This window comes from Rissa tridactyla, chromosome 3 (genome assembly GCF_028500815.1).
Source record: "Rissa tridactyla isolate bRisTri1 chromosome 3, bRisTri1.patW.cur.20221130, whole genome shotgun sequence".
Lineage (NCBI taxonomy): Eukaryota > Metazoa > Chordata > Aves > Charadriiformes > Laridae > Rissa > Rissa tridactyla.
Window position 1 is genome coordinate 102,111,912 of NC_071468.1, and position 14,928 is coordinate 102,126,839.

The window sequence follows — 14,928 nt, forward strand, 5'->3', positions numbered from 1 at the left end:
CCCCCTAAACTGAGCATTCCAGAGGGAACACAGTACAGTAGAGCAGTTAATTTAGCCCCGGGGGCCCTCTTGAACAACAACATCGTAACATCCTCCCTTGCTGACCAGTATTTCCTTGAAGTGTCCCGCCTGCCAGCCTGTAACCATCTTTTCCCTACAACTGTTTCCTGCTTTCTCATCCTGTTTCCAACTTAGAAGACTTCTGGTACTTGTATTTATTGGCCTGTGCTGGTACAGTATATAAAACAATGATGTAGTTGTAGCTGATGTTGCAGCTGTAGTTGATGTAGCTATAGTTATCATTATTGTCAGTCTTACATGAGAAATTTCTAGTTTGGACAGAACATTACCACAAAAAGAAAGCAGAGACAAATCTCAACCCAAGCAACAAAATTTCTAACTGTACGCAGTCTGTGGGCGGCATGGCCTCCTTTTTATTCTTTATGGTATAACAAATCAGGGCTAGGAGCATATGCACATATAAACAGTTTTATTGTTCCAGCCTGGAAAACAACTAGGACTGAAGAAATCAGGAAACGTTTCAAGTTGGAAAACAGATCTATTGAAAAGAGAAGGTGTTAAGTGAGAGTATTCAGTACATATATTTGTGACAAAACAACCGGAGGTGCTCATGGAGAAGACTTCCACTTTCTGACTTTCTAGCCCTAAATCTGTATTCTACTGAAGACTTCTCTTCTCATAGACTTTCTTTTTTTTCCCCAACATACTATTTTGAATTTTAAACTTCCAAATTTTTGAATTTAAGACTTCACAACAACTTTCTGTCTCCACTGTCAAGTACGAATTCTGGTTATGGGTTCCCCCAAGCATCCCTTTTTAATGAGTATATAGTACATTTTCAGTTGAGTTCTGAATCAGTAGTTTTGCTTAGATACACGCAAATATTCCTGCACCTTACAAAAAGATGCTTCTTCCTCCCAGAAAGCAACAATGAAGAAACGTGGATTCAAAATTATTAACACAACAAGCTGAAAAATGAAAAGAAAAGGGGAAATCTAACCTTTCAGACCTTTTTTTTATGGCATACGGAAGCAAAAGGACAAGCTCTCAATTAAAAATAAACCCCTGTCAAGTTACCTTTAAATCAGCCTGATTAGTACAAACAGTCTTGACATATACACTCCCTTATACTGTCTATAGGGAATAGAGAGAAATATTACCTCTGTTCAAACTCATAAATTTGGGGATTTTATGGTAGTACATTAGATACTTAAAATAGAGAGATTACAGTCATTAGGTTAGATCATCTTCTGTAATTACAGTGTTTAGGTACCGCAGTACCACACTGAGCTTGAAGTCAGGTTGGTAGAGATTCCTCCTGGAATGCCAAGCTTCAGTTCCCCAGACATCTTTTGGCTCTTTTGGGTTTGGCAAAACTTTTGAGTCACACAGGGTTTGTAAAAGTCATGGTGACAGCCACCTGAGTCTGTAGAGAGCCTGCAATGTTAGCTGGGGGCGGCGTCTGTGCTGTCCCGTTTATCCCAGTAAGGCACTAATGCAGGTGATAAGGGATAACGTGCTAGAGCCAACAATGTTTATGCATATGGTTTGCTGTCATAGGGTGTAAGAAAGGAGAGAAGGGATCTTCTGCAGTGAGAGTTATTGTGGTGCCCAGTTATTTGGCCTTATTTAGGTGCTATGAGGGGAAAAAATTATCACTTGTTTAGCTCAGTAGAGATGGAACCAGGTCCCAAAAGCTCAGTAAAGCCCAGAAAATCCTCAGAAGAATGGCAAGCCTCAGGAAACAGTAAATCTAACCAGGGGGAGTCAAGATCACAAAAGCACATATTATATCATACTGGAGCTTCTGCAGAATCTGCGGTGAGCAGAGTTAAACAGCAGCTTCACAAATTAAGGGTGCTTGCTTAAACAGCACAGCAAAAAATGATACAATCATTACTGTTTTCAACTAGACCCAGACAGCCATAAATGGATTTTGTTTATGACTTTTTAACTATTCCAGCTCAATAGACAATACAATGAAGCAAAACTAAAACCGATTGTGATCTCTTGGGCCAGATGCAATGCAAAAAACTCCTTGTTTTAAAAAATCTAAGCCTCAGACTACTGCAGGCCAGAAAGGAAGAGTCTCAGCTTAATCTTAGTGACCATTTCTGTCTTTCTCACAATCATTATTGAATTCTCCCCAGTCGGCTGACAAGAAGCAACTGGAGAGGTGTACATGGGGAGCCTGAGCAGCTCTGCCTGGGGAATTCTACATGGCAGCTTGGCTATGTGATGCCTGGTACTAACAAGTATTTGCGTCATTTTCCTTTCACGAATACAAAAATGAGTCCCGGAGGCGTTTTTTAAAATATGGATGAATACTAAGACTGGATCCCTCCTCTGGAAGTGTTCGGGCAGTGGGTTTGGGAGCTCAGGGGAAGAGCCAGTGGGGGACAAGGCAGGGCAGGGTAATGAAGACAGAGTGCGGGCAGGGAAGAAACACTTGCCACGAGATGGCAGCAATGCCACGTCTTTCTCGGCAGCTTGCCTGGCCCTGGATTTTTTTTTTCCTTTTTTTTTTTTTTTTTTTGAGGGAGAACCGCAAGGTTTATACATAAATACAATCTTATTACAAAGTCAGCCTACCTCGTTCAGTGCCCATTCACCACCTTCTTGCAACTTACAATGAGAAAACAACTTTGCATATTTCACCACGAAAGAAAACTCATCATAAGTGAATAATTACAACCTTGAAACTACCTTTCCAAAGGTGTTCGCGTTTCTGTCTTTCCTTCCTCTGAGCCTTTGTATTTTAATTACGGACATTGGTAAGCATTAATTATGGAGTCAGGCCTGGTGTGCAGTAGTGGTAATCTTTGCAATTCTTATTTTATGAAAGTCAGGTTTGGGTGCGCTTTTTTGTGCCATCCGTTTGCAGGTAGGCCTGGCACAGAAACTGTTGTTGGCAAAGGGCATCACCCGCCGGAGCTGTGGGAGTGTGGGGACCTGTGACAGGCCAACCCTGGGTCACCGTTTCCTTTCCCTCAGGTTTCGGGAACCAATTCTGCTGGGTCCAGGGTGGTGGTGGGGTAGCCTCTGTCTGCATACTGCCGTGTCTGATTTTGGAGGGGGTTTTTCCGCTTTGGAAAGGATAGATAATGGCAGGAATTCCTCTTGGCAACAGGAGCACTCGGGAATGGCAACATAAAGACAAAGCAGTGCTCCTCAAGGAGACGCTGGCTCCTCTCCTTCCCCTCAGGAACAACAGCTTGTTCTGATGAGCAACTTGGAAGGAACGAGCAGGGCACATTTTGGACATGAAAGCCTTCCTCTCTCCCGAGCAGGGAGCAAAGCAGCGGGGAGTTTCACCTAGGACTAGAGATTTCCACCCCAGCACATGCACCCCCCGCACCCCACATGCGGGTGGCGGAGGCGGCAGCCGGGCTGCGGGCAGAGCCAGGGGACAGGGCGCCGGGGCAGTGCAGCGGGAGCCCCCCGGGCAGGTGTAGCCCTGCAGCCGCCACCCTTCCCCGCGTCGGGGGGCACCGGGCCGGGGGGAACCCTCCTCCCCCCCCACCCCGGGGACGTGGTCGGGGCGGAAGGGGGGAGGCCGTGCGGGGGCCGTCCGGCGGAGCGGGGCGGCCGCGAACTCGTCGTGCGCCGGCTGCGCAGCGCCGGCCCCTTCCCCTCTCCGTGGGAAGTGATGGTTGAGTCCGGCGGCGGCGGCTTCTCGTGTGGCTGGCAGCCGCTCCGCTGCGCTGCCTGCGCTGCTCTCGCCGCGATCCCTCCCTCCCTCTCCCCTCCTCCTCCTTCTCCTCCTCCTCCTCCTCTTCCTCGCACTCCCCGCATCCCTCTCCTGCCGCCGCCGCCGCTGCCCGGCTCTCCCCGCCGGCGGCCGTGGATGCCGCGCTGCCCGCGGCGCCGGGCGTGCCTCCCCTCCCTCTCCTCCCCTGGGCGGGCGGCGGGCCGGCGGCGCCGGGGCTCCGCGGGCGCTGAGCGGCGCAGCCCCGCCGCGGCGCGGGACTGATGCTATGAGCAGAGCGGAGCCAGCCGCCCGCCCAGTCCTGCAGGAGGCGTCGGGCGCTGCGCGGCGCTCGGGACCCGGACCGCTCCTCTCCGCCTCTCCTCGCCCCGTGGTGGTTATTTGGCGCTGTCCTTAGCCCCGCTGCCGCTCGGAGGACACGGTCGCAGCCGAGAAGAGCCGCCGGGGGTTTTGTGTGAGTGTGTGTGTGTGTGGAATAACTGCAGACATGACTGCGTGGAGGAAATTCAAGTCTCTGCTGGTTTTCTGCGCGGGGCTCCTCACTGCAGCTCAGGGTAAGATTTGGGTTTCTTGCACTGGATTCGTGTAGGCTGTGGTTATGGCACTGATTTCCCCCCCTCAGCTAAGCCGCTACCGCTCCCTCGTTTCGTTTCTCCGCCGGGAAACGGCAGCCTCCCCGAGCCGGGTCTCCCTTCTCCCTGACTCCCACCTCCCGCCGGGTCCGCCGGTGTTCCCCGAGGGCTGGTTTCCCGGCCGGCCACTTCACCCGGGAAAAAGAAGCCCCCAGGAGTTGGGCAGCAGCCGCTGCGGCGCTGGGAGAGGAGCCGTGCGCATCCAGCCGCCTGGGCAGCGCCGGAGTTTGGGAACACTTCGCTCTCCGCGCACGCACGAACGGCACTCGCTGCCCGTGCGAGGGACAGTCCCCGGGCTGGCAAGTTTGGCTCTCCCCTCCTCCCGCCTCCTCGGCTTTTGCCGTACTCAGGGGGGAGCGCGGAGTGGGTGGCCGCGGAGAGCCGCCCCCGCCTGCCTTCAGCCGGCTCCGCTCCCCGCAAGTTACGCGGAGGCGGGGATGCGGGGCCGGAGTCCCCCTCCGCCAGCTGCCTGCCCGTGCCGGCGGGAAGAGGGCTCCTCTGCTTGGCGTGCGGTGGGGAGCGTCTTCCACCCCCGTCTGAGTTTCTCCTTAAAATCAATGGGGGGAGGGAGGAGAAACGAGGGGGGTGACGGTGGAGAATTGGGTTACACAACTTCAGTGCTGGCCTCAGCCCCATCACTTGCCTCATCGCTGGAGACAACAGCTTCCCCATTATTCACTTCGCCTCTCATTATCCCTGCGCTTTTTCATGCTGGGAGAGAGAGATGCGAGCGTGTGTGCGTGTGTGTGTGTGAGAAAGAGAGAGGGAGGCTGCTCGCAGCTGAGCACCTGTCCCCGTTACAGCCTCTGCCTTCTCCCACCTCGCTCCCGGCTGTTTCTGCCTGCCTCCGGGAGGACGGTTCCCCTTGCGGTCTGTGCCGGCTGAGGCTCCCTTAACCCTTCCAAGGCGCTTTACCTCGTTCCCACCATTTTATTTTTCTCGTTGCTTTTTTCGGTGCGGGGGTGGCTGGAGCGGGGGGGGGATGGAGCCGACCGTGGCCGGGGCTGGCGGGCGAGGCTGGAGCCTTCCCCGTCCTGCAGGTGCCCACGGCCGGGCTCCCTCGCTCCCCCGGGCGACACTGCAGGGTGCCCTGCCCTCCGGCAGCCTCCGGCCGTGATCCGCAGGGAGAAGCGGTGGAAGGCCAACCCGATCTACCGGCAGCCGGGCGGCAGCTTTGCCCGGTCCGGAGGAGCGGCTGCAGCTCGGCTCCAGCCCGGTGGCACCGCTCCTCTGCCCGGATCTTGCCGCTGCCTCGGTTCACCGCGCAGCGCCGCCCGGCTGCTCCCGGTCGCTCTGTCTCCGTGGGAAAGGGGTCGCGGGGCGGGGGGCGGTGAGAGGGAGCCCGGGTTTCCTGGGCTGTGAAACGGGCGGCTCCCGGAGACGGAGCTGCGCTCGGCGGCACACACAGCCCGGGGGGGCGGGCGGGGGCTGCTTGGCGTGGCCGCCCTGCCCAAACTTCCAGCATCCCCCCCCCAACACACACACACACACCCCCACCCCGCCCCGCATCACCGCCCTCCGGTGCCGCTGTCCCCCCCACCCGCGGGAGGGCTTGGCAGCCGCCCCCAGCCCTCACAGATGCCGGGAGCCCCGGCGCTGCCCCGGGCAGGGGGAGCCCCGGGCCGGGCGGCGGAGCTGAGCCCCGGCGCCCCGGGACGAGCCGCAGCCGCGGCCGGGCGCGGGCCGACACCCGCGACTCATTTGTTAAATACACTGTAGCTGGTTCTGTCGTTTGACATTTAAGTGTTTTCTTTTCATGGCTGACAGCACATATGAAAAGCTGGAGGCTGGATCATGGTTATTCAGCGGAGATCCGACGTGTTTTGCTTACATACAAAGGCTTTGCCAGGAACATTTGGGCACTGCCTCTGATGCTGCTCTGCAGAATGCAATTATACCTCGCTTAATGTGGAGCAGCAACACACCTACTTAAAGGCTACAAACTGACTTAATATTGAAGTCAAACAACAGGTAGAAGGGGAACCAGCGGGGACATTTGACATAATTCTTTCCCATTTACCCTCCCAGGCAATCGAGCACAGGTATCTATATTTAGTCAAATGTAATCCTGAGGCTAAAATTACGTTTATAGTTTAGAGAGCGAAAGAACTCCTTCCTTAGTAACATGAAGAGCCTAGGCTTTCAGGAGAGCGTACAATTTTGATGAATAAATCCCCAGAACTCTTTGTTTTACCAATACCTTAGTAGTCGAATCATTTGGTAGTCACTGTAACAGGAATTCACCCCGGTTTTGGTTGGTTTGGGGGTTTTATAAGGAAAAAAAAAAAAGTGCTGAATTTCTGGAGGCATTGCCACAGGCGTTCTGTTATCTTTTAGTAGAATGAGAGGTGGGCTGCTTTCCACATTGCTCCTTGTTATGAAATGAAATGGAAACCCTTTCTTGCTGTGCCATTTTCTGTAACTTTTTAAAGGGGCAATAAAGGGCGAAAATGAACATGCATCATCGTTCATTGTGATAGACTTGAGGTGCAGTTTTATGAATTTCTTTGGACTCATTTTGCCTGACTGATGCATCTTAGTATTTTGGAAAACATTTGGGGGATTCTTCCCTGTCCATTATGCTTTAACCATCAAGGGAAATTAGTATGGAGTCATTTAAAGGAACCACTTTCCCAGAAACTACCCTATCATAGCAATTACGCGTCAACAAGACAGGCAGCACAGTGTTTGGCTCTGCATGTTAAGATGGGCTTGTTTATAGAGCCATTCGCTAATTCTGGTAGGTTATACCCTAGCAAAAGCAAACATAAAAAACTGTTGATTTGCCTGAAACGCAAAACACGTCAGTATCATTTCTGTAAAAATTCATACTGCTAGGGAACAAATGGTAGATTTAGTCTGAATTCGGGCTAAAATTCAAGATTAAAAATTAAAATATCTTTTTGCTGTGACCCGAGGTCTGTGGACAAGCTATTTTCAATGTAGAAATACATATTGCTTAATACTTAAAATTGTCTCAGCACATGTTTTCAGGATCATTTCCTGGACTTGTTCAGATAACCAACGACAACACTTTCATCACCACCTAATTGCCTCAAACAAAACGTGCATAAGCAGGCTTATGCACAGAGGTATCATTCAGATTAATGGAAATAACAACGGGAAAACATTTCTGTTCTTAAATTGAATCCAAACAGTGAAAGGACTCACACATCTACAGCTTAGGATTTTGTTTTTAAAAAAAAAGAAAGAAAAAGAAATAAACCCCAAAACATTTTATGTACCCTCTGCTTGCTGCTATCACTTTGTCAAAATGATTGCTATGACTACATCACACAAAGTTACCACGATGTTTAAGGCCTACTCCTGTTGGACTGAGAGTGTTTGTCTCTTTTAAAGTCATGTATTTTCTCTCTCCAAAGCAGTGTTTCTAAAACTGTGAAGCTGGTCTCTCTAGAGAGGCTCCATTCTCTTCCAGAGAAGACTAAAGCAATTCTAGGGAAAATGAGCTGAAAAAAAGGATTTTTTAAAAGAACAGCAGAGCTAGGTGTTGAATACCCAGCTGCAAAACCAAGTATTTGATGGATGCATTCCCCATCCCCCAGCTCAGTGACGAACTGGCCATAGAAAGACAGAAAAGAGAATAGTCATTACATTAAAATAATATTTTAATGTAAAAACGCATTTACTTTTTGGTAAAATCTGTATCTTTCCCAAATTGCCATCAAGATGTGTATATAATGTCCTCAGCTCTTGTCTGCGAATAGGAAATATGGTCAATTTGAATATAATGTAGTGGAGAGCATATCAGTTCAACAAAGACTCCCCAAACACTCATTTTGGACCTTTGAATGCATAGATGACATATGAATTCCCGCCAGTACAAGGTTATCAGTTTCTGTGTTGTGTGTGGAACAGGATGCTGGTGTGAGGAGCTGGAGATGGTGTATGAGCGCATCAGGGCGTGAGCACACATGAACTTCAGGATGTATTGAAATCAGTGAGGGTGCTTCAGCACTGTCTGTGATCTGTATAGATAGGAACCACGATGAAGATTTTTTTACGTTTATTTTCTGACTGACACTCCCATGTCCCTTTATACAGACATGTATGATTTTGGTCAGGCATGGTGGTTTTTCTTTGGGGGGGGTGTGCAGTTGTCTTTTTTTTCCCTGCAGACAGCTTTTTCTACACAAATATGGAATCTAGCTCTTTATCTTATTATTACTCATTATGTGGTGTTCTTACATATGCATTGATATATGCAAGTTTTTAGAAGTCATCTATGGAACTTTGGCCTCAATACTGTTTACATTCATGAAAACTTTGGCCCTACCAAATTGGGAACACTCTGAAACTGTAAATATTTTTAACAGAAACCAATGCATTCAAGATTTACCATACTCTCTAAGAAGGCTGAAAAACCCTAGGGACCACCAATTTCAAGACGCGTCATCTGTACACTGCCACATTGAACTTTCCTCGGAGAAGTAACTGCTTAGTAGTGTGACTGTATAAAACCTCCAGTGAATTTAAAGATAAGATGTAATTTCATTTTCCTCAAATCTGTATTGAACTGTCATGTCTCTTTGACCGTGATGACGTTATTCTGCTAGTAAACAGCCTTAAGTGTAAGGACAGATATTGCAGTGTGGTGCCGGGCTGCCTGTAACCAGCAGAGGGATGCAGTGTGGGAAGGGGAATTGCTGGTTTAACTATGCAATCCATCGAAGCAGTAGCGTAAGTATGAGGCATGATCTCTAATAAACCTCGAGCATGCGACTGGGTTTAAATCAGGGTCACTGAATAAGAATCGGGCCTCTAGTTCTCCATATGGCTGCAAAATTAGCCAGATTAGACTGAGCTAAATTGGATATTCTTCCAATTTCTGCAGTGAACAAAGAATGAGAATCATATGGAAATTCTCCTAATGTGTATGAATCACTTTCTTTTACGTAGATATTTTACTTTTCTACGTCAGTTGCAATTTCCTTTAAACCATTTTTATCAACCAGTAACTTTTGAAATGGGAAAAATGCCATTAATGCCTGAGGAAAGCCACGAGATCTTACTTTGTCCTCACACATCTTTGTTCTGGCTAGATGAAAGACTTCACTATATGACATTTCTATTGCATTTAAGAAGATCTACACTATATTTGTTATAAGCATGTCTCAACGGAATAACTGCTTAAACAAATTACTTGGATTATTGCTAATGTTACATTGACACACAAAGGAAACAATTATCAGTTGCCTGCATTTAGTAATTGAACGGTAAATGGAGGCACGTATGCACTGAAAACTGTTACAAGAGTAATACTGCATCTTATTGCCAATAACAAGTCTTACTTGCTTAGAGATGATCACTTTTTCTGCATTTCTTACTCATTAAAAAAAAAAAAAAGAAAGAAAATGACAGCGTTTTACCTGGAGGGCACATTCAGTTAAAAGGACAGAGCAAGATTTAATCACTCTTATATTGCTGATGATTAACCAGAATTCCTCCTGATTAATCAGATTATCATCAATGATTTGCTTTTAGCAAAAGATAAGCAAAAAAATAAAATCACAGTTTCTTGCAATTATAGTAATTTCCAGTATAAAAATTAATCACAGTTTGTTACAGCTTTATAAATATTAAATTATGCATGTTAACAATACATTCGTGCATATTCTGAAATAGTGATTCCACCTCTTTCAACTTCATTTTTTGACTCATCACTTTCAAGTAAAAGGTAACTTGGACAGTTGTGAGGGCCCTGTTCTGCTGCAGTGGAGACTGAAATTTCTATTTCTTTCAGCAGTAGCTGGATTGGTCAATTTTGAAAAGATTGCTAGTCTGAATAAGGCAGACGCGGTAGGTGCTGCAGCTGAATAGTGGAGCCAGACTCTGTTTAACCTGAGTTCTCGTGGCTGAGAACTTCTGACAATGTTTACATCCATGTATGACTGAAAAAAGGGAAAACTGGATGAATCTGAGCAATCAGCCTTGATAATATTAAAATGATTTATATATTTACGGAAGCAATTTGGCTTTAAACGGTATCTGTGGTATCTCCAAGCATGGTTTTACCTGACTTCTACCTTTCCCTTTTTTTTCTCTGCTTTTTCCTTAAAGAAATTATGAAGGACAATATACAGAGAAACCTAGTATTATTTTAGTCTTTGGATGTTTTATGTCTCTCTTACAGTATCCCATGGATACTGAAGTACAGAATCATGTTCTGCATTCATGTCTCCGTTGTACAGTGGTTTTCCAAAAGAAACGTTTGCAGCACTGCAGCTGATACAGAGCTGAATAAATAGCAATGAATAAAACTTCGTGTGCAGGGTTTGTTTTGCAAACTTGCATAAAATACGGTCAGCATTTTAAAATTACATTTTGCAGTACTTGCTTCACACCTTATTCTCAATTTCAAGGCAATGACTTTGTCCTATTTCTTGTCTGAAAGTTTTCCTTGCCTTTTCTATTAGACAGCCATTTCTAAACCTATATTGGAGGTGATTTTTTTTACTGAAATGTTTTTACAATTGCATTGTTTGCAGCAAACCCTGGACATTTGTCAGAGAGCAAATCTGGGGCTAGGGATGTATCTTTTCCTCATCCTATGATTCGCAGATCAAATATAGCCATGATAGAATACTTCATAAATCATTGTTTACTTCCTTTGATCTCTGTTACTGGCCATATTGTGTTCATGTACAAAACCCAAGAGAAAATAAATATTCAAACTTATATTTTGCTTAAGCTGGTGCTGAAACACCAGTGACGTAGAGTACACTGGGAACAGAAGTGCAACCGGCCTTGCGCTGCATTTGAAGCTCAGGTTCAAGGGTGGGCTTGAATGCACTGGGGAGCATAACCAGGATATTTTCTTTTTGAAATAATGGCCCAGCTGTAGCTTGGATTTAAAACATCTTCACTGGGCTTGCCATGCCTGCTGCTGAAACGGAAGGAGGAGCTTGGCTCACTTTGCCTACTATATCCAGAATCCAGGAATGAGAGCTTAGGCTTGGCTTTGGGCATCGTGCTTGAGCTAGAACTTGCCTTGCATCAGCGCATCAGGGTTTAGTCTGAGCTCCTGGTGCACATAACACGGATTCAGCTGAAGCTTGGGACCCACGTCTGACTGCCGGTGTGCAACACAGCTGGAAGTGCAAGGAACAGGGAAGTGATTTTGTCAGGAAGCAGCTGCTGATGTTGGGAAGCAAGCTGCTATATAGCCCGGGAATACACGTGAGGTCATGGAACCTGCCTTGCCCTGAACCTTAGAAAAAGAGCACAGGTGGCTGTGTCGATAAGAAAAAAGGAAAAAAAGAGCAACGCTTCTTGCACACCAGTGAAGTTTTTGAAAAGGCCATTTTGATAAAATGAAATAAAAAAAAAAAAGCAAAGTGATTTAACTTATTTTTAGACTAATTTTACATGCTTCTGGTTGTGAAACAAATGGTCATGACAAATCACACTGTTCTCACTAATGTCTGTGGGATATCAATGCAGAATATGACTGCTTCCAAGTGACTAAGTACACTATTTTAGCTTTGCCCCAGCAGCCAGATTCTCTATTGGTATCCTGCTGATGTTTCTTATAATACATAGATTGAGTCATACCAGGCATTTTTTGGGGGGAAAAGCTGTTTTATAATTCACTTTTAGAACCTCGGTACAATCAAGCAAATGGTAATACCACAATCTGTGACCCTCTGCATTTGTAGGCATCTCTCTTGAGAAATTAAATTAATTTTTTCTTCATCTTAGCACATAAATATCCCCAGTGCTCACTTTGGCCCATTGTTTGCAGTGTCTCTAACACTGAAGAATGCAGTGTTAATAGAAGTCAACAATGGCACCAGTAGTAGCATTTTGATCACGAGCTGTACTTCGCCATGTCTATCTTGCTGTCCTGTGAAACCTAGGAGGTTTTATCATGGTATTTAATTAACATACATGCAAATGCTGAAATTTTCCTAGGTACATAATGTGGTTAACTTGAAACAAATCTGCCAGTTTGTAGAGAGAAAGCGTTCTGCTATGCAGAACTAGGTATGTTGGACATAGACTCTAACCTACAGCTGAACAGTTTGGGTTGCTGTGTGTCAGATTCTGACCCATTAGGACCTGATCCAAAGGCTGGGGAACTCACAGGAGAAAAAATATAAATCCCATTAACCTCAATGGACTTTGAATGTGGCCTTTATTATAGCCACATACCACACAGAGAACTTGCATTAAAACAAGCATGCTGGAACAAATCTAATAAAGAAAATTCCAATGTGTAGTTAATATTAATATTAATATGAAATGTTATGCAAACAATCAGCAAAACGCCGTTTACATTAAAGATACACGATGCCTCAAATTTTTTGACCTATCTGAAGCGTACCTCACTCTACTGACTTTTACTAGTTATATAATGTATTTGGTTCTGAGGAGAGATTAACCTTTAATTGCCTTCTTTAGCAACACTTAGTAAACAGACTGATAGCGTGGAGATGATCTATGCAAAGAGCAAAGGAGGATTTCTTCAACTCATGTTGCCATGACAATTGAGATTTTTCCTGTCAACTCTTGAGAAGCTCCAAAGTCATTTCTTTAAAGCAATGAATCAGGGAATATTTTGGAAATTGAAGTTGCTCTCTTTGAATTTAGGATCATTTAACACAGTGAGTGGGCTGACCCAAAAGATTTTAAAATCTACAAGCAAGAGCTGTTGCAAAAAATATAACATAATGAAACACTCTTCATGGACCTCTGTTGATTTACACCAGCAGAGAAGCTGACTTCAGGTGCATTATCGAGTGATTTAGATTTTGTTTATTAGCTATATGATAATAATAAATAGTCATAAACCCAGTAATGGATAATGAAGAGTGGAGAGGCCAGCTTATAGTTGTCATTTTGATCTTCATGACAATATTTTATCTTGCAGCTATTTTGAGGAAATTAGATTACAGAAGGATTATAGAACAAAGAAGGACTAATCATTTTATTTTTGTAATTGTAAAATCAGTTCAATGAATGAGGAATAAAATCAAAAGGCTGTTGTCCACATATTTAAGTTACTATCCAAGATACTTCCCATATACAATGCTATTACTAACCAAACTGAACTTCCCTCTTTTGATTTGTTTTAAATGAAATGGATTGTTTTGAAAATACATAAAACTAATCCAAACTACTTTAATTTAATTCTTAAGAAATAAATTGCTGTCTTAAAGAGATATTTCTTAGGTGGCTGTTAGCAGTGAAGGAAGAACAGTAAAAGAAAAGAAGATAACATGAAGTGCTGTTTCTGCTGGGAAAATAAGTTTCTCTGTATAGAAAACAAGAAAAGTAGTTCAGTAATAGTTTTCTTTTTAAAATGTTCCTGGCAGATGATGGCTACTGAGTTGCTGTAGTTTGTTTACCACTTTGCAATGGATTTGAGATGAGTCATATCACATTAGAAGGAAAATTGAGAAGTTGTTTTGTCAAAGTGAATTCAGTTTTCCTTTTTTTCATATATACTCAAATTATTAGTTCTCTTTAAACAGAGATGCCTAATTGATTTTTTTTTTAGTGTTGTTTCTTGCTGTGTCCATAAATCCAAGTTCCTGTTGCTAGAAATGGTAAGTCCAGATCTCTAATTTTTGTATACTGGATAAGGTGACTGAACCGGAGTCTGCTTTCAGTTAGCTTTCTGCATCTTCTTTAAAGTACTAGCCGTTTTATTCTCAAACTAATTGGGACCACAATAATTTCAACCTCTACAAGCACAGTTGATTTTTGCAAGCCTTTCTATCCCCTTCTCTTCAGAGTGGGAGTTGACAGAGTAAGGACTCTAAGATGATCCTCAAGATTTTATGTTGTAGAGAAATCTTTATTTCTGTCTTATTTCCTCACTGACTTTATAAGTCCACTTTACTGGGTAATGCACCTCTGTGTATCTACAAACAGTGTTAAGGTAAAGTGGTACTTAGTTACATGAATATTTGATAAAGAAACAGATTTGTGGATGGAATACACTTATGATACATCAGGTCATACGCATTCAACATGAAAAACTACCTTATTTTTCCATAATATCTGGTGGAAGAGGACATCCATTTATTGAATAAAAGAACATGTACATACTGAACAATAAAAGCATCTGTCTGAGGTCATTTTACCTGCAAAACAAGTTTTAGTGTCAAGTTCAAGGATGCTGGGGAGGCAACAGAAGGTACTGCTTACTGTCAAGAGCCTAGATTTGTATTTTTACTTTCTTTTCAGGAGTGCCAAATATTTGCAGTTCCTACTGCTGTAAGAGAAAAGTGCAGATCTCAGCACTTTTGAGTATCAAGGAATTTGTACTGTACTTACTTTTACACTTGAGAATCATCATAATCTGAATGTAATATAGTGCTGTAAAGAGAATGGATAGACAGCAACATACAGCATTTACTACTGTTATCTCCCAGGTAATATCTGAATTAAGCAAAGTTTCCAAATCTAGAATTTTTGTGTTACTTTTTTAGGAAGGAGAGATTCCCCAAGGGAAGTTGTGGTTTGTTTTTCTTTAAAACTGTTGTACTTAAGTTATTCTGCGTATTAAAAAAAACACTGGATCTGATGTACCCTGGA

The 14,928-nt window shown here is 44.6% G+C and overlaps 1 protein-coding gene across 1 annotated transcript in view; it reads left to right on the forward strand.

The window, feature by feature from the left end:
* Positions 1-4,178: 4,178 nt before the first annotated feature.
* The window catches only part of CSMD1 (CUB and Sushi multiple domains 1), a 1,189,318-nt gene continuing 1,178,568 nt past the window's right edge, over positions 4,179-14,928 (forward strand). Inside the window, exon 1 of the mRNA XM_054196719.1 lies at positions 4,179-4,284. Within this exon, the coding sequence (XP_054052694.1) occupies positions 4,218-4,284 (67 nt within the window). The 5' untranslated portion in view covers positions 4,179-4,217. The remainder of the gene's footprint in view (positions 4,285-14,928) is intronic.